The sequence below is a fragment of the Mizuhopecten yessoensis genome, unplaced genomic scaffold, assembly GCF_002113885.1.
Source record: "Mizuhopecten yessoensis strain PY_sf001 unplaced genomic scaffold, ASM211388v2 scaffold10933, whole genome shotgun sequence".
Lineage (NCBI taxonomy): Eukaryota > Metazoa > Mollusca > Bivalvia > Pectinida > Pectinidae > Mizuhopecten > Mizuhopecten yessoensis.
In genome coordinates, this window is record NW_018408794.1 from 610,226 (window position 1) to 635,800 (window position 25,575).

Sequence of the window (25,575 nt, forward strand, 5' to 3'; positions counted from 1 at the left end):
GGTAGGTTTTAGTGTAGTTTTATACAGGCGGTGTCGGGGTAGGTTTTAGTGTAGTTTTATATAGGCGGTGTCTGTGGTAGGTTTTAGTATAGTTTTATAAGGCGGTGTCTGAGGTAGTTTTTCGGTTAGTTTTATACAGGTGGTGTAGGGGGTAGGTTTTAGTGTAGTTTTATACAGGCGGTATCTGAGGTAGGTTTTAGTGTAAGTTCAGACAGGTGGTGTAGGGGGTAGGTTTTAGTGTAGTTTTATACAGGTGGTGTCGGGGTAGATTTTAGTGTATGTTCAGACAGGTGGTGTAGGGGTAGGTTTTAGTGTATGTTCAGACCGGTGTATTGTACCTATATACAGGCTGGTTTTACAGGTAGTTATGGACATACAGATTAATCAGGTTTGCCTATAGCTGTGTTTGACTATTATAATAAACAGGTACATGCAGTTACAGACATATGTAAAATGTTACATATATATGGACAATGTAGCTGAATACAGATTATATCACAGGTAGTTCTGACTGATCATATGCTGGCTGTTTTTATGGTAGGTGTGAAAGTTTTCATCTGCGTATTTTTTCTTATCATTATTTCGCAGAGAGTGTGTGCCATGAAAATGAATGACGCATGCAAATGATGATCCTTTGGTAAGATGTTAGTATACACTGCGCTCGTGTCATACGCACGTTCGGTTCAGGGATATGAACGTCCTTACCAAATATAGTTTAGTATGCCTATTATGATAATATAATTGTAGTGTCAGTTAATTAGACATTTGAATAAATATTCAATTATTGTATCATACAGCTTCGGAATGAATTTCTAATGAAAGGAAAACTTATAATATATATATATATGACGTTTGAAGTTATTGGAGTTATGTAATGTGGCTAACCTACTTGTCTTGCGAAAGAAAAAATACATTGTTATCACATCACGTAACTCGTGTCGATACTACGAATCTAAAAGACCACCACAGCAAGACACTTAACAAAAGCAACAGAAACACCACAGCAAATGGAGAGAGAAATAAATGATACAGAAGGTTAAACACTCCAGTCACCAGATGTGACTTCCGTCATCATTTCTCCTGTCACCACCTATGGAACCGTCGTCTTATCTTATGTCACCACATGTGGCACCCTTAATAATGGCAACTGTCACCGCGTGTGGTACTCATCATGTCTCCTGTCAAAAGCTTACCAAAGATCAGTGGTCATTAATCACAGCAAAAAAATATTTTTTATTTTTATTGTTTGAAGTCAAGTAGATATGACGATAATTAGACTTCTTCAATATATAAAGCGCCTGTCATTAGAACATGCCGACTTATCAATTGTTGGTCTGCATAATTCTATATTTCACGAAAACTCTTCTATATTTAATTGTTTTACTTTTGATATGAAGTTGAGAGAAGACTTTCATATATCCAGTCTCGTTGAATTGCAAAATTCAATGCAAACATCTTCCGAAACTGCAGTTATAGAATATAATGAAGTCAGATGAAAAAAACATGGGGCGCAATAATTATCAACACATAAAAGCTTGCATAACTCGCAGGTAATGCTGTAATTATAAATATTTGCACAATCTCCAAACTCATTTCGTATTGATAATACATTTATGAAAGATATTTTACATTACCAAAAAAGGCTAAAATTGTCTTGCAAACGTTTAGAAAAGAGGTTAGTGACGAAGAATCACGATTCATACGGATTTTAAAATGTACAACATATCAAGGACGCAAAGTCGTGGTACAAAGTTGATAAACAGTATTACATAAAATGTCGTCTATGTAAGCCTGTCACGGCTGTATAGTCATGTGTTCTCAAAGGTCAGGCAATTGTTGAAATTCTGGAAATAATGAATTAGTTATTACCTAAGGCAATGAAAAAACACAATAGCTGGGTGATTGAGTGAAAACTACTCTGTTTCCTTCAAATAAAACCGGTGAACCTTTCAGACACTGAGTTCCCAGTAGCTGTTGTTTGTGAAATTTGTAACTTTGCTAAGGATGTAAACAACAACAACTTTCAATATCTGTTACTTTTGTTCCTATTGGTTTTCTAAAAACCAACTTAATACATAGATTGTGTGAATGTGCCTTGATTTATGTGCGGGAGATATTTTGTGTGGTCCCCAGGTATAGTTACATCGTGTCGAGGTTAGAGACTGCCCTCCCAGTAGGCTTGGAACACTTGTCACTTCTTGCATAAACATATGACAAGATAAAAAATATGATAAAATGCATGTGTTTGTTATCCATTTTCCACATCCGTAAGGAGGGCAGGCAGATAGCAGTAGTAACTTCCTGTAATTCTAGTCGCTTTGTTTGTTTTTTGTTTGTATTTTATTGGTTTTTTTCTTGTTGACCACACTTTTGTCATCACTTTGTAAACACCCAGTAGATAACTTGTGTTTATCGATAGGAAAGTGCGTCGCACATAAACAACGTTCTTGACTGTACCAATATACAACTTATATACAAATCTATATATGTTGTGTGTGGGAATATCTTTATAAATAGAAGTGGTATTAGATGAAATAGAAAAGATTTTTTCACCACTTAGCACGATTGTCTTTTCTACTCATATGTAATCGTAAAAACAGTATAAAAACAATATACCGTACAAAGATCATTTTTGAGATTTAAAATGACAAGTTATAAATATTCGATAAATTACCTATTTGGATTCAAAATAAAAACTTCAATTGTATTTTTAACTTCCGATTAGATATTTGACGGCCTTCCATATACCAGAGCTCAGACCCTTTAGAAAGTTATGAAAACGTTATGAAATTACTTTGTACTGTGTGTATCCTGATTATTAGTTTTTCAATGCAATAAAACGAACAGAATTGCAACAGCATTCATAAGGAAGCGGCATGGATACATGTATGGTGATTAAAGTCTTATGGACAAGGCAACTTCGTGTCGTAGAAAAAACATATTTCTTGGTAATTTATTAATACAGTACAGTTGAACCTCGTTATCCCGAACTCTTTTAACTCGAGGACCCCGTTTTTCTCGAAGTATTTTTCCATATGTATATGTTCCGCATCAAACGAATAGTGTTAGATCTGAGCTCCTTGCGCACCTCTCCTTCTGTTTCAACTGTAGTTTTGACTTATTTGGATTTCGAACGTTTCAGACCCTACCATCCCCGATCCTAGAAGGACAACACAGCTGTATGATACGGTGTAATTCATTTCTTTGATATAGTATCGCTTAACCCTTTCACCACTGTAGACCATAATGGACTGATCCAAATCAATGCATGGTAGAGTCTACTAAAGTTATATAGGGGTGAAAGGGTTAAAGTTTAAAGGTGCAGTCACATGTGTGTGTGTTACTCCATTTCTCCAAAGCCATCAATCGTGATTTAACGGTGGTGTGTAAAGAAACAAAACGTTTTAATAAAATATTGTCAATTAATGAGGCTGTCATGTCGTCAAATGAACAAATAACAAATATAGAAGCTAGGGATCGCCGCAAACATGTGGATGCTGATTTTTAATAAAAATGAAAATCCTTTCCACAAAATGTATTTATTGGGACCGAACGTTTTACTTTGTTACCTACCATACTTCATACCAAACATAAGGAACGCCTTCGTTCTCTTCCTGTTCCAAGAAAGCAAACAAGGTGAGGATACAAACATCTGGTATATATTTTAGAGAATTGCGGTTGGGGGCACCCGATAAAAGCAAAGCTGAAAAATACTAAGGATTGATAAAAAGAATGCTAGGATTCATTGATACCAGTATGTTTAAATTTCGAGTTCGATGACAAGATAACATTTCCCGGCATCAATGGGAACAAACTGTGTCACTCTCTTTGTCGACCTGTTTTATCTTTTTTTCAGATGAGATTTAATTTGGCAAAAGACTACTCAGGATTGGTAACATACATCTTGTCAAGTTCTTCGATTTCGTTTTCAATATCACATATTTTCAATATGTGTTGTCTTAAAATGATCGCGAACGGTTTTTATTATTACACCACTTACTATCTCATCCACGGTGTTAACACATCGCAGTTGATTTGACATTCATTGGCTTGCTCGGAATATCACGATTACCGTGAAAGTTGTCGAATGCTGTCGAACAGACCTACAACCCAAGGTTGGGCAATATACAGGTTGATAAAGATAAGAGGCAACCTTTACAGTCGCCATAATTGTGCTGTAAATGAGTGTGACTTGTAGTTTTGTTTTCCCTGCCCCAGTTCTGACATTGAGAACGTGACATTACTAGAACTTGACGTTGATTTATATAGCGCGTTCTCCTTGTACGGATCTAGGGTCTCCGTGCAAATCATTTCAATTCGTTTGTCCTAGTTTCATTGATTTAGTGTTCGAATCACGATGCTGTTGACCCTAAGATATCAACATATCATTTTTGCCAATGCAATTATGATAGCTCATTCTTGACTTATAAATACAGGTACATTGTACTTAAATAGTAAACACGTTCGTAAGAGATGTAAGTATCGTGAAAGAATGTTGGAACGCATTCCTCAGATACTCGGTACTTACTGTCACACCTGTTAATTTTGTAATTAGGTTGTTTACCGTGACGTTTAGCTTGTTCATCATTTTGTATCCTTATAATCGAAATAGTGAATAGACGTTTGCACAGCACGTTTAGTATTTAAATTGTAAAACTGTGGCAGAATACTTGTCAGTAAAACGAAATTAACCTATATAACGTTAAATATAAAAGTCATAAAACAGATACGTGTAGATTCTTGCGCAACAGCAAGTATTTCGAGGGATGTTAAATAGTACATAAAGATGTTAACATATAACAAAATGAATTAGCTGCAAAGTTAAATATATTATTGTTCGTGTCTTCTATAAATGCAAAATGATTTAAAGTTTCCGCCCGACAGATTTGTTCAACACTTTCCGAATTCGATTAAGTTATTCACATCTTTTTGCAAAGTGGCATTGTGGTTCATTTTGATTTTTAAAATATGTCGGGGTTTTTAGGCGTCGAGTATTAGTTCATCATCAGTCTGCGTCTGATAGACGCCAGTCTACAAGGTCGTCGATCGCCTAGCAGCCATTAAAACATACACGACCTTGTGTGTTGACGCTATGGTTTATCTTCATGTCTGTGTTTTTGCATACCGACATACTTCCAGGGAATTGACAGAACACATCATGACGAATGTCACAGCTAGAACTTGATAGTTTCCCCATGCGAACTGCCAGGGGTTTTCTTCCGTGACGTTGAAGGTTCATGAAGTTTTCCTTTTACTTTTATTCTGTCTCAAAGTTCAGTTTCGGTTTTGTTTGTCCTTGCGTATTGTCTTTGTTGCTATTTCTGTCCTTTTACATGTATGTTGTTGCTTTTCATATCTGTCCTATTATTTTGCCGTTATACTGTGTCTTTCTCATTTGTCGACGTACTATGTCCGAACTTGTATATTGTCGCTGTACTATGTGCGTCTTCATGTGTTTTCTCCGTACCAAGTGCGTCCTTATATGACGTCTCCCTACTATGTCTCTCCTTATGTGTCGTCTCCGTACTATGTTCATTCGTCCTTATGTGTCGTCTCTGTAATACGTTCCTCCTAATATACCGTCTCCGTACTATATCCGTCCTTATGTGTCGTCTCCGTACTATGTTCCTCCTTATGTGTCATCTCTGTAAAATGTTCCTCCTTATATGCCGTCTCCGTACTATATCCGTCCTTACGTGTCGTCTCCGTACTATATCCGTCCTTATGTGTCGTCTCCGGACTATGTTCCTCCTTATGTGTCGTCTCCGTACTATGTTCCTCCTTATGTGTCGTCTCCGAACTATGTTCCTCCCTATGTTTAGTCTCCGTACTATATTCGTCCTTATGTGTCATCTCTGTAATATGTTCCTCCTTATATGCCGTCTCCGTACTATATCCGTCCTTATGTGTTGTCTCCGTCCTATATCCGTCCTTATGTGTCGTCTCCATACTATGTTCCTCCTTATGTGTCGTCTCCATACTATGTTCCTCCTTATGTGTCGTCTCTGTAATATATCCGTCCTTATGTGTCGTCTCTGTAATATGTTCCTCCTGATATGTCGTCTCCGTACTATGTTCCTCCTTATGTGTCATCTCTGTAAAATGTTCCTCCTTATATGCCGTCTCCGTACTATATCCGTCCTTACGTTTCGTCTCCGTACTATATCCGTCCTTATATGGCGTCTCCGTACTATGTTCCTCCTTATGTGTCGTCTCCGTACTATGTCTCTCCTTATGTGTCGTCTCTTTAATATGTCTCTCCTTATGTGTCGTCTCCATACTATGTTCCTCCTTATGTGTCGTCTCCATACTATATCCGTCCTTATGTGTCGTCTCCGTACTATGTTCCTCCTTATGTGTCGTCTCCGTACTATGTTCCTCCTTATGTGTCGTCTCCGTACTATATCCGTCCTTATGTGTCTTCTCCATACTATCTTCCTCCCTATGTGTCGTCTCCGTGCAATATCCGTCCTTATATGTCGTTTCCGTGCTATATCCGTCCTTATGTGTCGTCTCCGTGCTATATCCGGCCTTATGTGTCGTCTCTGTAATATGCTCCTCCTTATATGCCGTCTCCGTACTATATCCGTCCTTATGTGTTGTCTCCGTACTATATCCGTCCTTATGTGTCGTCTCTGTAATATGTTCCTCCTTATATTCCGTCTCCGTACTAAATCCGTCCTTATGTGTCGTCTCCGTACTATATCCGTCTTTATGTGTCGTCTCTGTAATATGTTCCTCCTTATATTCCGTCTCCGTACTAAATCCGTCCTTATGTGTCGTCTCCGTCCTATATCCGGCCTTATGTGTCGTCTCTGTACTATGTTCCTCCTTATATGTCGTCTCCGTACTATATCCGTCCTAATGTGTCGTCTCCGTACTATATCCGTCCTTATGTGTCGTCTCTGTACTATCTTCCTCCCTATGTGTCGTCTCCGTGCAATATCCGTCCTTATGTATCGTCTCCGTGCTATATCCGGCCTTATGTGTCGTCTCTGTACTATCTTCCTCCCTATGTGTCGTCTCCGTGCTATATCCAGCCTTATGTGTCGTCTCTGTACTATCTTCCTCCCTACGTGTCGTCTCCGTGCTATATCCGGCCTTATGTGTCGTCACTGTAATATGCTCCTCCTTATATGTCGTCTCCGTACTATATCCGTCCTAATGTGTCGTCTCCGTACTATATCCGTCCTTATGTGTTGTCTCCGTACTATATCCGTCCTTATGTGTCGTCTCTGTAATATGTTCCTCCTTATATTCCGTCTCCGTACTAAATCCGTCCTTATGTGTCGTATCCGTACTATATCCGTCCTTATGTGTCGTCTCCGAACTATGTCTCTCCTTATGTGTCGGTTCCGTACTATGCTCCTCCTTATGTGTCGTCTCCGTACTATATCCGTCCTGATGTGTCGTCTCTGTAATATGTTCCTCCTTATATTCCGTCTCCGTACTAAATCCGTCCTTATGTGTCGTATCCGTACTATATCCGTCCTTATGTGTCGTCTCCGAACTATGTCTCTCCTTATGTGTCGGTTCCGTACTATGCTCCTCCTTATGTGTCGTCTCCGTACTATATCCGTCCTGATGTGTCGTCTCCGTAATATGTTCCTCCTTACGTGTCATCTCCGTACTATGTTCCTCCCTATGTGTCGTCTCCGTACTATATCCGTCCTTATGTGTCGTCTCCGTACTATATCCGACCTTATGTGTCGTATCCGTACTATGTTTCTCCTTAAGTGTCGTCTCCGTACTATTTTCCTCCTTATGTGTCGTCTCCGTACTATATCTGTTCTTCTGTGTCGTCTCTGTAATATGTTCCTCCTTATATGTCGTCTCCGTACTATGTTCCTCCTTATGTGTCGTCTCTGTAATATAACCGTCCTTATGTGTCGTCTCTGTAATATGTTCCTCCTTATATGTCGTCTCCGTACTATGTTCCTCCTTATATGTCGTCTCCGTACTATGTTCCTCCTTATATGTCGTCTCCGTACTATGTTCCTCCTTATGTGTCGTCTCCGTACTATATCCGTCCTTATGTGTCGTCTCTGTAATATGTTCCTCCTTATATGTCGTCTTCGTATTATGTTCTTCCATATGCGCCGTCTCCGTACTATATCCGTCCTTATGTGGCGTCTCCTTTCTATATCCGTTCTTATGTGTCGTCTCTGTAATATGTTCCTCCTTATATGCCGTCTCCGTACTATATCCGTCCTTATGTGTCGTCTCCGTACTATATCCGTCCTTATGTGTCGTCTCCGTAATATGTTCCTCCTTATATGTCGTCTTCGTATTATGTTCTTCCATATGCGCCGTCTCCGTACTATATCCGTCCTTATGTGGCGTCTCCTTTCTATATCCGTTCTTATGTGTCGTCTCTGTAATATGTTCCTCCTTATATGCCGTCTCCGTACTATATCCGTCCTTATGTGTCGTCTCCGTACTATATCCGTCCTTATGTGTCGTCTCCGTACTATGTCCGTCCTTATGTGTCGTCTCCGTTCTATGTCTCTCCTTATGTGTCTTCTCCGTACTATGTTCCTCCTTATGTGTCGTCTCCGTACTATGTTCCTCCCTATGTGTCGTCTCCGTACTATATCCGTCCTTATGTGTCTTCTCCGTACTATATCCGTCCTTGTGTGTCGTCTCCGTACTATATCCGTCCTTATGTGTCGTCTCCGTTCTATGTCTCTCCTTATGTGTCTTCTCCGTACTATGTTCCTCCTTATGTGTCGTCTCCGTACTATGTTCCTCCCTATGTGTCGTCTCCGTACTATATCCGTCCTTATGTGTCTTCTCCGTACTATATCCGTCCTTATGTGTCGTCTCCGTACTATATCCGTCCTTATGTGTCGTCTCCGTACTATATCCGTCCTTATGTGTCGTCTCCGTACTATATCCGTCCTTATGTGTCGTCTCCGTACTATATCCGTCCTTATGTGTCGTCTCCGTACTATATCCGTCCTTATGTGTCGTCTCCGTACTATATCCGTCCTTATGTGTCGTCTCCGTACTATATCCGTCCTTATGTGTCGTCTCCGTTCTATGTCTCTCCTTATGTGTCTTCTCCGTACTATGTTCCTCCTTATGTGTCGTCTCCGTACTATGTTCCTCCCTATGTGTCGTCTCCGTACTATATCCGTCCTTATGTGTCGTCTCCGTTCTATGTCTCTCCTTATGTGTCTTCTCCGTACTATGTTCCTCCTTATGTGTCGTCTCCGTACTATGTTCCTCCCTATGTGTCGTCTCCGTACTATATCCGTCCTTATGTGTCTTCTTCGTACTATATCCGTCCTTATGTGTCGTCTCCGTACTATATCCGTCCTTTTGTGTCGTCTCCGTACTATATCCGTCATTATGTATCGTCTCTGTACTATATCCGTTCTTATGTGTCGTCTCGGTACTTTGATCCTCCTTATGTGTCGTCTTCGTACTATATTTGTTCGTATGTGTCGTCTCCGTATTATATGCGTCCTTCTGTGTCATCTCGGTACAATGTGCGTCCTTATGTGTCATCTCGGTACTATGTGCTTCCTTATGTGTCGTCCTCGAACTATCTGCGTCATTATTTGTCGTCTCAGCACAATGTGCGTCCTTATGAGTCATCTCGGTACTATGTGCTTCCTTATCTGTCGTCCTCGAACTATGTGCGTCATTATTTGTCGTCTCAGCACAATGTGCGTTCTTATGTGTCGTCTCAATGCTATATGCGTCCTTATGTGTCGTCTCCGTACTATGTTTGTTTGTATGTGTCGTCTCGGTATTATATGCGTCCTTATGTGTCGTCTCCTTACTAAGTTCGTCCTTATGTGTCGTTTCCGTACTATGTTCGTCCTTATGTGTCGTCCTCGTACTATGTGCGTCCTTCTGTATCGTCTCAATGTTATGTGCGTCCTTATGTGTCATCTCGGTACTATGTGCTTCCTTATGTGTCGTCCTCGAACTATGTGCGTCATTACTTGTCGTCTCAGCACAATGTGCGTCCTTCTGTGTCTTCTCCGTACTATGTTCGTCCATATTCGTCGTCCTTATATGTCTTCTCCGTATTATGTTCGTCCTTATGTGTCGTCTCAGCACAATGTGCGTTCTTATGTGTCGTCTCAATGCTATGTGTGTCCTTATGTGTCGGATCCGTACTATGTTTGTTCGTATGTGTCGTCTCGGTATCATATGCGTCCTTATATGTCTTCTCCGTATTATGTTCGTCCTTATGTGTCGTCTCAGCACAATGTGCGTTCTTATGTGTCGTCTCAATGCTATATGCGTCCTTATGTGTCGTCTCCGTACTATGTTTGTTTGTATGTGTCGTCTCGGTATTATATGCGTCCTTATGTGTCGTCTCCTTACTAAGTTCGTCCTTATGCGTCGTTTCCGTACTATGTTCGTCCTAATGTGTCGTCCTCGTACTATGTGCGTCCTTCTGTATCGTCTCAATGTTATGTGCGTCCTTATGTGTCATCTCGGTACTATGTGCTTCCTTATGTGTCGTCCTCGAACTATGTGCGTCATTATTTGTCGTCTCAGCACAATGTGCGTCCTTCTGTGTCTTCTCCGTACTATGTTCGTCCATATTCGTCGTCCTTATGTGTCGTCTCAATGCTATGTGCGTCCTTATGTGTCGTATCCGTACTATGTTTGTTCGTATGTGTCGTCTCGGTATCATATGCGTCCTTATGTGTCTTCTCCGTATTATGCTCGTCCTTATGTGTCGTCTCAGCACAATGTGCGTTCTTATGTGTCGTCTCAATGCTATGTGCGTCCTTATGTGTCGTCTCCGTACTATGTTTGTTTGTATGTATCGTCTCGGTATTATATGCGTCCTTATGTGTCGTCTCCTTACTAAGTTCGTCCGTATGTGTCGTTTCCGTACTATATTCGTCCTTATGTGTCGTCCTTGTACTATGTGCGTCCTGTATCGTCTCAATGTTATGTGCGTCCTTATGTGTCATCTCGGTACTATGTGCTTCCTTATGTGTCGACCTCGTACTATGTCGTCCTTATGTGTCTTTTCAATATTACGTGGGTCCTTATATGTCGTCTACGTACTATGTTCGTCCTTATGTGTCGTCTCGATACTAAGTTCGTCCTTATGTGTCGTCCTCGTACTATGGGCGTCCTTATGTATCGTCTCAATGATATGTGCGTCCTTATGTGTCGTCTCCGTACTATGTTCCTCCTTATGTGTCGTCTCCGTACTATGTTCCTCCTTATGTGTCGTCTCCGTACTATGTATCTGCTTGTGTGTCGTCGCAATGATATGTGCGTCCTTATGTGTCGTCTCCGTACTATGTTCCTCCTTATGTGTCGTCTCCGTACTATGTATCTCCTTGTGTGTCGTCTCAATGTTATGTGCGTCCGTATGTGTCTTCTCCGTATTATGTTCGTCCTTATGGGTCGTCTCCGTATTATGTGTTTCCTTATGTGTCTTCTCCGTATTAAGTTCGTCCTTATGTGCCGTCTCCGTACTATGCGCTCCCCTATGTGTCGTCTTCGTACTGTGTGTGTCTTTGTGTGTCGTTTCCTTACCATGTGAGGTCTTATGTGTCGTTTCCGTACTATATTGTAACTGTATCATGTCAGTTCTTGTGCGTTGTCACTGTACTATGTCCGTCCTTGTGTGTTGTGCCTAGACTTTATCTGTCTTTATCATGTGTGTTGTCGCTATGTTTTACTGCTATATGTTCATCATTGTGGTTTGTCTGTCATTTCCTTTGGTGTTTTCGCTATGCTATGTCTCCCAAGTTCCTTTGTTATATTAAGATTGTGATATTACCTTTATATTCTGCAGATTTCAAACCTGACCAATCAGAATGCCGACTGATGCAGAAAGTAAGTAAAATCATTTATGGTTAATTGATAAGAATGATTTTAATAAATGTAATGTATTTGAATTTGTCTTATTGCAGTTATAAAAAAAACATTCGTTTGCCTAATTGTTCTCATCGAAAGATATATCTCAGCGATTTGTTTTCACCTAATCACAACACACGTTGTCGAAGTATATGCTATTAAACACCAATCGTTGTCTGTTTTTTATTTGTCTTTGCGATACTAATGTTTGGCTATCCTTATGAAATAATTTAAGTCGAATATGTGATAGCATGTAGGGGATGAAAGTTTTGTGCGGGAACTACAATTTTTTCAACTGTTCATACTACTACGCAGGTCAGAGTTGCTGATGGAACAACGTTTTTAATATGAATTGTTTTTACATTGAAATAAAATCAAAAGTTATTTTCAGTTTCTTAACTGCAAAAACTATCGCATTAACTATCCTTATGTTTTGCTCATTTGTTTTTTTCGCTTTACTGTTAAAGCTGCATACACATTAACTATAATGTGTGAAATGCATAGTTGACTGCAATTGTGTGAATAAAAACACCACCGATAGATCGCCTGTTAGTTGTTCGATAGGTAGATCACTGGCTAAGTTACCTGTAATCCAGGTTTGCTTCCTTTCACAATATCGTCAAGAATGACATTGGTAACAATAATCATTCTAGTCTCTATTATTTTCAGTTTACGGGTATGGCACGTTAGCCAACATTTTATGCTGTCTGTGCTCCCTAGGCGGGGCATTTGTGCTACCATGCGCCAGGAAACATCACAACGCGTATCACGTGATTTTGTCCGTATTCATGGGACTGGCTGTCGGCACTTTGGCTTCTGATGCACTTCTCCATCTCCTACCGGAAGTAAGATTTTCTTTAAATATTTATAATTGTTATAAACTTATACGATCTGTTGTTACATGCATAATATATATCAATGACATTGGTTTTAAAGTTATTGTCTTATTATTTTTGAGGTCTTTAGATGAAGTAATGAAATATATATACATTTGTTTTTAATTATCTAATATTGTTGTTATTGTTTTGTAATTTCATATTGATGAAATAATGAAACATATCTAAAATTTATAAATTATGCAATATTGATTTGATTTTAAACACTCGTGTGTTGTATAAATGATTTATAAATATTATAAGCAATTATATAGTAAGATAAAAACTAAATACCCGCACCACATACACACAGTTATTGTCAAGTCATGAGTATGACGTCACTCACTACGTTTACATAATGATGGACAAATTCTCTAAAGCTGCTAATCTGTCACAATAAGAAAAAAAGGATAGATGCATATAAGGTGAATTTACGGCCCCGTGATTTAGGGATTCTCTATATACAGAAGTGTCTCGTTGTGAAACATGCGAAACATTTAGTTTGACGCTTAATTAAAAGGGATTTTGATGCCCATAAAGGGTCATTTCTATAAATCGCTTATTTAATATGAGATCAACAAAGGAACTAAACGCCTGAACGTTTGGTTGAAACGTTTTAATTCTATAACTATATAAATATACACCAAGAAACCCCGCCTCAGGGCAGTTTATTAAAGCAATATCAGAAATACGATAGGGAGGCGTCCATTTGGTCATTTCAATTAAAGAAAAGTTAACTTGATCACTTAACTTCCCTAAATCAAATATATTCTTACACACAAACAATACAAAAAAATATTATTGGACAATTATTTACATTTCATTACGTTTTTTTCAATTTTCGTACTAATCATTAAGTTATGTGCCTCGAACGGACAGTATTAGCCAACATTCTGGAGGCCGATCAGTAGGCTATCTTCTGTACTATGTGATTCTACTATTTTGGTTTTGGAAAATTGGAGAAGTGTACTTTTTATCAATAGTGTTTAAAAGAAACCCCGAATTTCATTCCATTGCTGTTTTTTTGTCGAGAAATATAGATCATTTACAAACGTCTTTAAAATGTTGTTCTAATTAACAACACGATATAATGAATGAAATTAATTGTAATGACCACTATTTAAAAATGTGAATTATTCAAAGGATTTAATCATTGCTTTCATATCGAAAATTGTGTACTCGCCCCTTGTCGTTAAAATAAAAGATCTTCAATATAACGCACTGAGACCAGGTTTAATGACTTTGTTTCGCAACTTAGTTTTATAATTTTCCCTACAAAAGTGTTGAAATATAAAGTTATTAACACTTATCCCACAATAACATGGTGAAATTAAGACTGAAAAACACGTTTTCTGGTATACACACTTATCACCATATTGCTTCAACTAAACAACTCGTGGTTTTTCAAATGAGTTGGGGGAAATAAACATCAATTTCTAGTTTACTAACATACCGATCAAAGTTTTAACTTAACTGAAAGCGGACACTCAAAGTCCAGGTATATTTGGCATTATCATCAGCATTGATAATATCACGGGAACATGTATACATATACACAGAGAACGAGAGTGATGCAGTCTTCAGACGCATGACTTAATGTGCCATATATAGACGTTTACGTGTGGCACAGCGCCCGGGGCCTGGACGCATTTGTATATGTTAACAAGTATATACATACATGTGTACTTCACCTATGTTTATTTTCAGGTCTTTTTACTGTGTATCAGAAGATGACCTTTCACGGCGGACAGTCATTTAGATATAAAAATGAAGTTTCGCTGTGCCAGTGACAATTTCATAATATTGTTTTTGCACGTTTCATTCATTGCGGTAATTTGCCTTGCTAAGACGTAATATTGTTATGACTTATCATGTGGTGTTATTTGTTATGACTCGGACTATCATGACTTGACATGGTTATACTTTGGCTTATTTAATGTTTAACTCATGGCTCATTGTAACATAACACTTTCATGGCTTAAACTTTTATGACACATTGTGATAAACATACCTTATTGTGGCAAACAGTGTGAAGATTTGGCATAGTATGACTTTGCAGAGTTATGACTGGGCTAATTGTGACATAGCATTGTTATGGATTGGGCTCTTCTGACGTAACATTGTTATACACTTTCATTATTGTGACGTAACATTATTATAAATTTCATTATTGTGACGTTACATTCTATGAACTAGCTTATTGTGATATTGCATTGGTATAATGTATCTAATTGTGATGTTTTTATGCCTCAGCGTTTTGTAACGTAACATTGTTATCATTTGAAAATAACATGTTATTGTTTAGCTGATACGCTATATAATTATATGACTTCAAGTATAAAATATGATGAGGCAATTTGAATATGATAATTCCTTGTCTGAGGAACCTGTTCATTTTCTGTATACGGACATTTGTTATTAAAGTCCCTTGCTTCTTGAGGCCGTACTTTCTTGCTGGCTCGGATCAACTTATCTGTCGGCAAACCAATAGATCGAATTAAACAACATGAAATGAAAACGGTTGTACTGCCACCGTTTATTCAGCAACATGTTTGCGTTATACATGGGGATTGTCAACATATCGAGAGAAACACGAAGGAAAATTTTGTATTTAACTTCAATGGCGATAAGTGAGAAGGGAAATAAAAAGGATCAGATAAATATACTTCGTCTATACTCGGGTATATAAAATACATCTCAGATTAAATGGCTGAATAAGTCTTGTTGTTTTTAAGCTAAGAAGGAATGTTTGGTTAGAAAATGTTAAGTCACTCGTAAACCATACACAAATTTTATAGAAGAATTTTCAAATTCCAAAAGTACTAAGCTGGGTTTAACTAAAGTTGACTAAATATGTAAATGACATTATAACTAGGACGATGTCTGTCGCATAATGATTTACGTCATGATTGAAATGCATGATGGTATACAACACAGCTTTGTTAAATCATATTGCATACACTGAGATATGTTTGTTTATACACCACATTGCATGCACAATACTCGAATTATCCATTGATACGTGTATGTTTATTACTGTAGGCACTTTCCCTGCACGATCACAATGAAGAAGGAGAAGATCACATGGCCAACGACACACATCACGATGATCATGATGATCACGATGATCACGGTGAAGATATACACGTGGAACCGTACGTCTGGTACTGTCTCATTGTGCTGACAGGTAAATAAGGAATGTACACTATCAACCAAATGTTAAAGAAAAAGCAATTCAACATATGCCACGACTAAATATTGAGATGCGGATATTCGCCTTTCAAAAGATTGCTTACTTCTCTTAGATTTTGATATTCTAACCTGACACAGTGCAAAATTGGTTGTAACGGTGGGTAGGGGCCATACATGATCGTTTCATGACCGATTCAATTAACTGTGTGAGACTATTATTGAAATCTACTTGTAAAACCAATGCATATACTCTATAATCACAAAAACCTATCAAATATCTCAATTTGTTTTAGCTTTTGTTGGTTAACCGTGGGGTCGGTTACTGGCTGGCTAGGCGAGGGGGTGTCTCATTGGTAGAGCTCTAGCCGTTTCCTTACTCGGCTTGAGACACATTCATTTTCGTTCAGTCAGTACAGCATTTTACAAGTACTGTGATTGACTCCTAGCGGAGACAAGTAAAAAGAAACCCATTTGTATAAAATCGTAGGTGAAAAGTACTGCCAATAGAACAACATAATCTAAAATTTGAAAGGATCACTATAAATACGTATGAAGCATGTTTAATATTTCCCCTTATTTATGCAAAATACATTTCATTAAACTTGTGATTCAACAGCTGCTGTCTACCGGGCCAAAGGCATTGCTATGCTATCATAACATGTACAGTTCATGTCAAAACGGACGTAACAATCCTAAGACTGTTGGAATTGTTAACAATAAATATTATACCATTGTCATAGTTGTGATTTAAAACTGAATAATTCGATGATTAACTGCAATCGTTAAAACATTTTAACTATTGATATTTCGGGAACTATTGAAATATAAGTTTCTAATATAGAATTTATAGGATTTTAACCAATGAAAATCTATAATACAAGATAATCGAATACAAGAACAAATCCGATAAGTTGAAATGTATGAGTCTGGTATTGTCATTTCCTATGACGTCATATAAAGCAGAGTTCTCGCCTCACAATTTAAAGAGATTTTGAACTCCAAGTAATTGTGACTGGACATTTTTTCATTACAGTGAACTTGTAGTCGTGCACTTGAGAAATACATATGGAATTCAAATTGAAAAAATTATATTCCTATACATAAACCCATCAATTGAGATTAAATGGGGAAAAAATATTAAGAAAACAAGTTGTTTTGTGCAGTATCATAATTAAACAGTTAAAATTAGGATTAAGGTAAATATTACCAAAATTTAGACCAATCAAATATTTATTGTATATCCCTCGCTGACCCTCTCCCTATTTAGCCTCAGATCAAACGGTACTTTTGGAGTGTACTTTACAATAACGACATTTGACCCACTGGCCATTATGAATAGGCGCGTCCTACTGCCTTAAGGAGATCTTGCAAAACAGCCGAAACGAAAGATTTTTGAGGCATTCTATAAATACAAACATTTTACTAGATTTATCACTGTGCTACCTGTAACACATTTTGCAAGTTTAATCTTAATTTGATACTTTAAACCAAACATAAACAGTTGAAACCAAACAAATTTTTCAATCAAAATTAAATAATAAAACAATTATATGATTTGATATTAATGTTATTCCCACTGAAAAGCGTTATAACTTTTACCAGTCAACAGGTTATAACTAATAATCCATAGATTGTTACTTTGAATCAATAAAGTAATAACTATTTATTACATTTTTGCCAGTGATATATCGTATAAAGTTCTACCTACTTAATAAAAGTGATTTCTTTTACGCATTGACAGTTAGCAAAAGTGATCATTTCTCAGTGTGAAGACACTACTTTGTCATTGACCAATAATAACGGTGCTTTCTATTCACGTCGTCCAAATTTATTGTTCGGATATAGATGAAGCGACAGGGTATTACTATTATTCAGACAGTTAAAGTTAAAGTTAAAGTGTTAAAGTTAAAGTGTTAAAGTGTTAAAGTTAAAGTTAAAGTGTTAAAGTTAAAGTTAAAGTGTTTAAGTTAAAGTTAAAGTGTTAAAGCTAAAGTTAAAGTGTTAAAGTTAAATTGTTAAGTTAAAGTGTTAAAGTTAAAGTTAAAGTATTTAAGTTAAAGTGTTAAAGCTAAAGTTAAAGTGTTAAAGTTAAAGTGTTAAAGTGAAAGTTAAAGTGTTAAAGCTAAAGTTAAAGTGTTAAAGTTAAAGTTAAAGTGTTGAAGTTAAAGGTAAAATTATTTTTCAATACATGAGCCGATAGAGTTCCTCTACAATGGACTCAAAAATTAAACAATTGTTTGATATAAAGTTAAAGTTCATTGTTATCTAAATTTGCCTTATAATTATGATAAAGTTTTTCATTCTGCCAAAGTTTATCTACTCTGTTCTTAAAAGCATTTATATTTGGAGCGGATACAACGTCTTCCGGTAGGTTATTACCGTTTATTAATTGGTAATTATAATTGATCAAGGATTTATAAATATCAATTTATAGGTTTATAATATTTAGCAATGCTCAAATGTCAGCAGTTGTTAACATACTAACAATAGGCAAATATCTATTGCCTAACATGTGTATATCTATTTTACCAGGTATTTATGCTTTTTACATCCTGGAGGTTATCATGGCAACACTACACGCAAGAGGAGTAAGTACATCCTTCATCAAATTGCTACAACAATTGTAAGGTTGGCATAATTTCAGGTTGTCTACATTATCTAATATATTTAAATCAGCATTCACAATGTCTACCATCAGATTCTTATGTATATCAGGAGAGCGTTGTCCCTTTCCTGCCAATAGATTCGGTTCTGTATGTCGCTTTTACGACACATTTTGCGATTGCATATACTGAATATAGTATCCGCTTTCAATATTATCTATGTAAATAGTTATTATGTTTTACATATTCATTTGTAATAAGAATCCTATCATCAAATGATTTAAAAGAAAACCAAAGCGCCTGAAGGTAAATCGATTGCCCTCTTTTATATGCACATAACAATACCGAAAACCCCGCCCATGTATGTGTGGAATGTAGCTATATGCAATGTACGTTGTCGTATGTTGTTAAATAGAGGTTAGACAGGTAATGATTAATAACCTTCGAGAAGATTAATGTTAAAGATTTTCAACTTATAAAAATATTTGTCTGAACTTAAATAGGCGTTATACAGTACTTGAATTATTATTTTTTCATGTTTATTAGATTTTGCAGCAAGACACTTATCATATATCAAAACTTAAGTGATGTATCAAACAGCTGGGTCACATGATCTGTGTTATGTAAAGGCAGAGATGTATATGAAACCTTTTACATTATATCTATGATATATGTTAATATTATCGACCGTACTTTTTATATTTATGTTATTTCATATTTGTTTTTATTTTATTAAGATCATCAATTATTTCGGTATTACCAATGTGTTATCTACAGAACATTAAATAATCATAATATAATTTACAACATTGATATAGCGCCCTATATGATAGTAATAATATAATTTACAACATTGATATGCGCCCTATATAATAGTAATAATATAATATACAACGTTGATATAGCGCCCTATATAATAGTAATAATATAATATACAACGTTAATATAGTGCCCTACAATTTTGCAAAATTTCTCTAATGCTCTTTACAACACATGAAAAATATTAATTTTACAGTGACAATTATAAATATAGTGGTTAAAAAGGGCGAAACAATTAGCATTATACACAAGGAAACAATACATATATCTCTATATCCATATCTAGTGTGTAGATGACGTATGTGCAAAAGATCCTAAAATGCAGACGTAAAATGGTGTGTGTTTATATTCTTCTGGAGTTAAGTCAGCGTTTTTGACTTCCTGGAAGCAGATGATAAGCTTTTCCAAAGCATAGCCGAAACCATTCCAAAGCATCGTTTTCCTTAGGTCACAGTACGTATTTTGGGACACCCAACACGATTTCTGTCTCCAACTGCAGTGATCGTGATGGCTGTTAGAGGGTGACAAGTTCCTGTAAATAAAAAGGAGCTGTTCCATTCAATGCCTTATACGTGTACACCATTTTTTATACTGGGACCTGCATCGTATATGGACCCAGTGCAATGCATATAACACTAGTATGATGTGCTTTCGAAAAGACAATGCGTTCCGGATTCCCTGCTTAAGCTTTAAATGTTGCCGTTATCCAAGGAACTGATGTCTGTCAGACAAGCCTACAGAATTTCTGATATGGTATTCAAACTGTCCTGTTGTTTGATAATCATGTAAATTTGTGTGTCGTCAGAATAACGACGATAGTGAAGGCTTTAGCGTTGACGATTCTCTCCGATAGGTTTAGAATATTGCCGATATTTTTCGTGGTTCCAACACCGACCCTTGAGGAACCCCGAAATCTTGTATGTTTTCATGTGAGGTCGTAGAACCTATGGCACACACTTTCGTCGTTCACTCAAATAATACTATCCAGTATAGTGCGTCACCAGTCACTCCATAAGAATACTTTTGACGTGCTTCAAGACATTGCTTTAGTAGGTTGGGGGAAACAGATCTAGCTCATACGATTTCGATGGTTAGGTAATGATGATATTGTGCAACTTTTCCTGGGTTGTTGGTGAAAGCTTTGTCAATGGCTCTACTGATCGTGCTGATCTTCTTCAGAAAATAATCACATAACTTGTTGGACAGTTCTTTTTTAGAAGGTCAGCTGGGTTTGATGTTTTGGTACGTCTAAAAAGCTGTCTATGGTCCTTACCACATTCTGCAATTCTTTTCGAATAAAAGGCCCTCTAACATTGAATGCGAAGTGAACTAACTAGCCGGCATTGTTCACTATCAATCACCGTTGGTGAACGGTCAAGTTAGTCCTTCGCCAAGTGGATCTGGGTTTTTTCACTCGATGGTTTTTTATTATACCGTCTGTTGAGTCTAGCATTTTTGAGGTATTCATGTCCTGTTGGTTTTAGCTTAGCTAGATATATATAATACACTTTTGTATCTTTCGGATATGTCATCATTGCACCAGTCAAATACATATTGCCATTCGTAGTATAAAGAATATTTGATCCATAATGTATTAAGGATGACAAAGGTGCCTTGTGTTTTGGATAAAGGCATTACTATAATACACTTAAAAAATCTTTTTCCATGGCTTAACCCTTGCAGTATCAGAACAAGAAGTTATGGGACAAACAAATAAGTCTTTCGGGAACATGGAGAACATCCACCATTCAAATTTGTATTATTGTATTTAATCAATTTAAATGTAATTTGTGTACATTTAAGTTTTTCCCGGATAATTAAATATGCTGTTAATTGTAATAAAGTAAGAGTCGCAAACTAGTTGTAAAATGTGTAAAGCCTTGATTATTTGCACGTTATACATATTATGTGCATTAATAGATAATAAATCCGGTAACGCGAAGAGAACTGACACCACTTCATGTAACATTAGCGTAGGAGGACCTAATATGACTGTGTCTCAAACATATAAACCACATGTCACAAAACCACGTTTAAAAAAATAAAGATAGAAATATACTGTTTTTATTTTGTATTATCGAATCAACCGTTACTGTAGAATTCAGTTTTTCAAAGCGATATAGACTGAGTATTTGTTTTATACATTTTGCATCATGTCAATCGAGAAATGTATCATGTCATAAACTAATATGATAACTCAACAACGTGATTTTAAAAAGAAATCTTGTAACAAGTATTTCCAAAAACAAAAAAGAATAAGACAGTGCAATTACATGTAACCTGCAGATTTTTTAAAACATCGCCCTCTTTTCATGTTTTAGTTTGAACAAACACATATAGCAATGTTATTTTTATCATCGCCCTAACAAGGTTTCAAATATTCGGTATTCGACTTCAAAACACTCTTTTGACATGGAATTCAATACAATGTAAAGCATGAGTTTTACCTGTAATGCTTCAAGTCTAAGAAAAACGAGTTAATAACTGAAGCATATCAACAAATATGTCTCTGTCACCAGACAACTGCCAAGACGGACATAATGGATGGCGTGGGCAATGGGTTCAGTGAACAAAAACCCGAAACATTCCGAAAGCTTGACGAGGTGAGTTGTGTTGCATTAAATAAAACGTTTGATGATAACGCATTGCTAAGACTGAGAAATGTAATTGGTTAAAGAGAGGTTTAATTATGAAAATCTGGAAGTCCTGGTATTCATTTGGTTGCTGTCTCAAATTCGACATTATTTTTCATGTGTCTTTTTTTCAACATTGACAATGGGTTAAATGTAAGAAACAATGAAATATGAAAACTTAAATTTGTAGTTCTGATTAAATGTACACCATGTCTATGTTGGTCATAAAAGGCCATTTGCAATAGTGTAAATGCCGGTATCAGCGTTTAAAGGTATGCTTTGAAGAACATAAAAACAATGTATCATTTTAACGTCGCTCTCGGGAAAATTGAAAACATTTTATCATTTTAACAAAGTTTTATTGAATACTGAAAATGAGGTGTAATATTAATTTATTGTATAGAATATTAAAAATTGTGTATCATTTTAAGATTATAGGACTATTAAACTTTGTATTATTTTACAAAAATAGTAAAAACTATGTATTTCAACGTTGTTTTATTGAATAATAAAAATGCATCGTTTTAATTATATTTTACAGACTATTGAAAACTAAAATAACTTGAAAAATACTGAAAATTACATACAGTGTACCATTTTATTAAATATTGAAAGTGTATCATTTAAACGATATATATCATGTAGAATATTGAAAATTATTCTGTACCTTCATTGTATCTACCTCAGTATCTTAAGTGTATCTACTTCAGTTCCTTCAATATATCTTCTTCAGGACCTACAGTAACCTACTTCAGTACCAGGAGGAGATTTATCGGTTGATGTGTCACAAATAATGCATTAACTGTCAACAGCCATATTGCAGTATAAAAAGATTGTCACTATTTTTAGAAATACATTATCTTGATATGAATTGTAATAAAAGGTTAAGGCCATGCAATTTTTAGATTCGAATAACACGAAATGTGATAGCTATGAGAAATCTATTCGCATAATGTATCGTACTCGCGGTCAGGTTTAGCCCTTAGCCATTATCTATACATGAGGCAATATTATAGCCATTGAAATTTTCCGTGATTCAAATGTGATCGTTTCAGAATATTTCATTTTAGCTTTAATGGAAATCAAATCAGTAAGAAAATTAAATTGGGAATGATTTTCTTATGTACTGCGAAATGAATGCTTTGCTATTGAGGGGGTTATCAGGACTGGTACACACGTCTTTCCAAGTCTTCAATTTCACTTCAAGAGACGACGACTATGTGTTGCCTTTAGATAGCAAAAACATATTTAACACGTCAATCTTTGATACCCTCCTGAACTTGAAATCAAAGATTCGGTCGTTGCCTTTCTTGATAGTAACAACCCTACTCCTACACCTAAGGCATTTACATGTCGCTGTGGATTTGGTATCCAATGGCTTGCTCTTAATACATGATTTGTTTTTAAATATATGTTATCTGCTGACGGAATTTTTTTTTTAAAGTGTTCAAGAGATGCAGATTGATGAAAATAATGGGCAATATTTTTGGTCGCCATCATGATGTCATTGACATTTCTTTGTGTAACTTGTTAGTCGATTTTTGTTATTATTTTCATTATTGTGCTAAGTTGTTGCTACTCCGGTTGTCAATTATAGGACGTTACATTATTTGAATTGACATAGGTCGGTATTACGAGTGTCGACGAGGAAGCAGAAAAAACGTTCCGAAACGCCTGGTCTTACTCTCCTTGTACTTTTTCAATGTTGTCAGTGTAAATTGTTTAAGGTACATTAACTCCTATAGTACTACATGTTATACTAAATGTTCGTATCGCGTTTATGACTGAACGATAAATCGTAATTTTAATTAAATTTACAAAATCAATTAAAATGTACTTTAAATCATATGACAGACGGATCTTTCAATGTTGTTTTGATGTTGCATTGCGTAACATTATGAATATATTAAAGCACGCGTTTTACAAGTTTGTCACGTAAATTGTTGTAATAACCTCATAATAAATCCTGCTCTATTAACGTATGGACGATGTAGGGAGTTTCCCGGCAGAGCAGCCAATGTCGCATTAACTGTGATAAATGATCCGATTCATTTCTACGGGCGTTAGTGTACAGTAAATGACCAATGTGTTCCTATTTTTATCTTATCAATTATGATCTCCGTTTGATGTCTGTTGCTTTACCTTCATGTTATATTTATGTTGACAACGAAGTCACATCTCGTTTTTCAGAGAAGTATATAAATGTATCTACAGTGTTACTGGTTTTTCAGGAATTTCCCCGAATTTACAAGTTTTTGTTACAATGTGGAAAATACTAGTACATGTGTACATGTTTTCATTTATAGTTTTAAATTGATTTGTCTATGTAAATATTATTGAAATGAATTTCTGGGTATTTTACTTCTTATAATTATTTAATCACATTGACAACATGCCAACAGAGTCCAAATTTCAATTAATATTTTCAAAGTGTTGTAATATATTTTCAACGCTGATCTTTGACAAGGTCAATAGACATAGTGCTATATAAAGGTGGCATTGTCACAGCAACGAAAACTGTTTAAAGGTTTTATTAAATTAATAAAACCAATAGTCAGTAGAATTAGACTATATGCTTAATTTCACAGTTATTAGCATTGTTGTTACAACTGTTTTCGAATACAAGAAATTATACCAGATCGTGTTAAATTCGGATACAAGTGAATATTTCGATGGGTTACATATTTTCCATCATCATTAACATTTGTCAATAAATCAATATACTTAAGCAAATATCCGTAACACTGTGCTTGTCCTACAATCACCAGCCGATGCTGGGGAGGCTTTTTATAGGTGAAGTTTGACGGTGATGTATATAAGTACCAAGCCAGGTTGACACGACAGTTGCCCTATGTCCACAGTGTAGTTATTTATGTATAGCATTGTTTCATCTCATCGTCTTATATTATAACACCCATTTACTATGAACAGCAGCCCGAACACACATCGTATGTACATTAGATATAAATATATACAAAGTTTTGGTAGGATTTGTTTTATGTTATCTTACGGCAATGGATATTAACATAAACTCATATTATATACGATTGAAGAGAATTTAAAATTGTTTTACCACTTATATTTCTACAGTTTTATTGTTCGTTTATTAGATTTAACATTTATGCTCAACAACAAAATATGTCAGATATATTTCTGACATCAAGTCGTTTGACAGCAAACAACCGGAGAAGTCTGTGTATAGTGTGTACGCATTGCATAAATTACCTGTATAAATATTTCCCTCGTTAGCTGCTACACGTGTGCATTGTAATCATAATGCATAAATTGATGCGGTCTGTTAATGAAGACACGGTAAAGGTAAACGTTTAAATAAAATATGAAAATGCAAATTCAACTTGTAATTGAATGGATAAAATTACTTAATAATGAATTGTTAGTGATAAATAATAGTATTTTTTATTCAAGCATCACCATGCAACCAAATGATATCGGCAAGAAATGGATATTAAAGTTGTTCTTTTTGTTGCTAACCCATGAACTTAACAAAAACCTGACGGGCGAGGCAACACTTTGGTCATGAACGCTGTCTGTCGATTAGTACATTAAGTGTAGCTATAGAACCAAATTGTATTTTTCGGAGGGGGG

The 25,575-nt window shown here is 36.2% G+C and overlaps 4 protein-coding genes across 5 annotated transcripts in view; 1 reads left to right on the top strand and 3 right to left on the bottom strand.

Moving 5' to 3' along the window:
* LOC110463828 (zinc transporter ZIP4-like) overlaps window positions 1-25,575 on the top strand; it is a 40,735-nt gene that overhangs the window by 9,625 nt on the left and 5,535 nt on the right. For both annotated transcript variants that reach the window (XM_021518710.1, XM_021518711.1), the window contains exons 2-6: window positions 11,786-11,826; window positions 12,517-12,692; window positions 15,765-15,909; window positions 18,447-18,502; window positions 21,856-21,939. In XM_021518710.1, the coding sequence (XP_021374385.1) occupies window positions 11,808-11,826; window positions 12,517-12,692; window positions 15,765-15,909; window positions 18,447-18,502; window positions 21,856-21,939 (480 nt within the window). In that variant the 5' untranslated portion in view covers window positions 11,786-11,807. The remainder of the gene's footprint in view (window positions 1-11,785; window positions 11,827-12,516; window positions 12,693-15,764; window positions 15,910-18,446; window positions 18,503-21,855; window positions 21,940-25,575) is intronic.
* Window positions 5,572-6,429, bottom strand: LOC110463809 (zinc finger protein 208-like). Its single transcript, XM_021518686.1, has one exon. The coding sequence runs from the start codon at window positions 6,427-6,429 to the stop codon at window positions 5,572-5,574; it is 858 nt and encodes a 285-aa protein (XP_021374361.1).
* On the bottom strand, window positions 7,162-10,014 carry LOC110463810 (sarcoplasmic reticulum histidine-rich calcium-binding protein-like). The gene has a single exon (XM_021518687.1). The coding sequence runs from the start codon at window positions 10,012-10,014 to the stop codon at window positions 7,162-7,164; it is 2,853 nt and encodes a 950-aa protein (XP_021374362.1).
* LOC110463811 (histidine-rich glycoprotein-like) lies at window positions 11,036-11,572 on the bottom strand. Its single transcript, XM_021518688.1, has one exon. It carries the CDS (start codon window positions 11,570-11,572, stop codon window positions 11,036-11,038), a length of 537 nt encoding a protein of 178 aa, XP_021374363.1.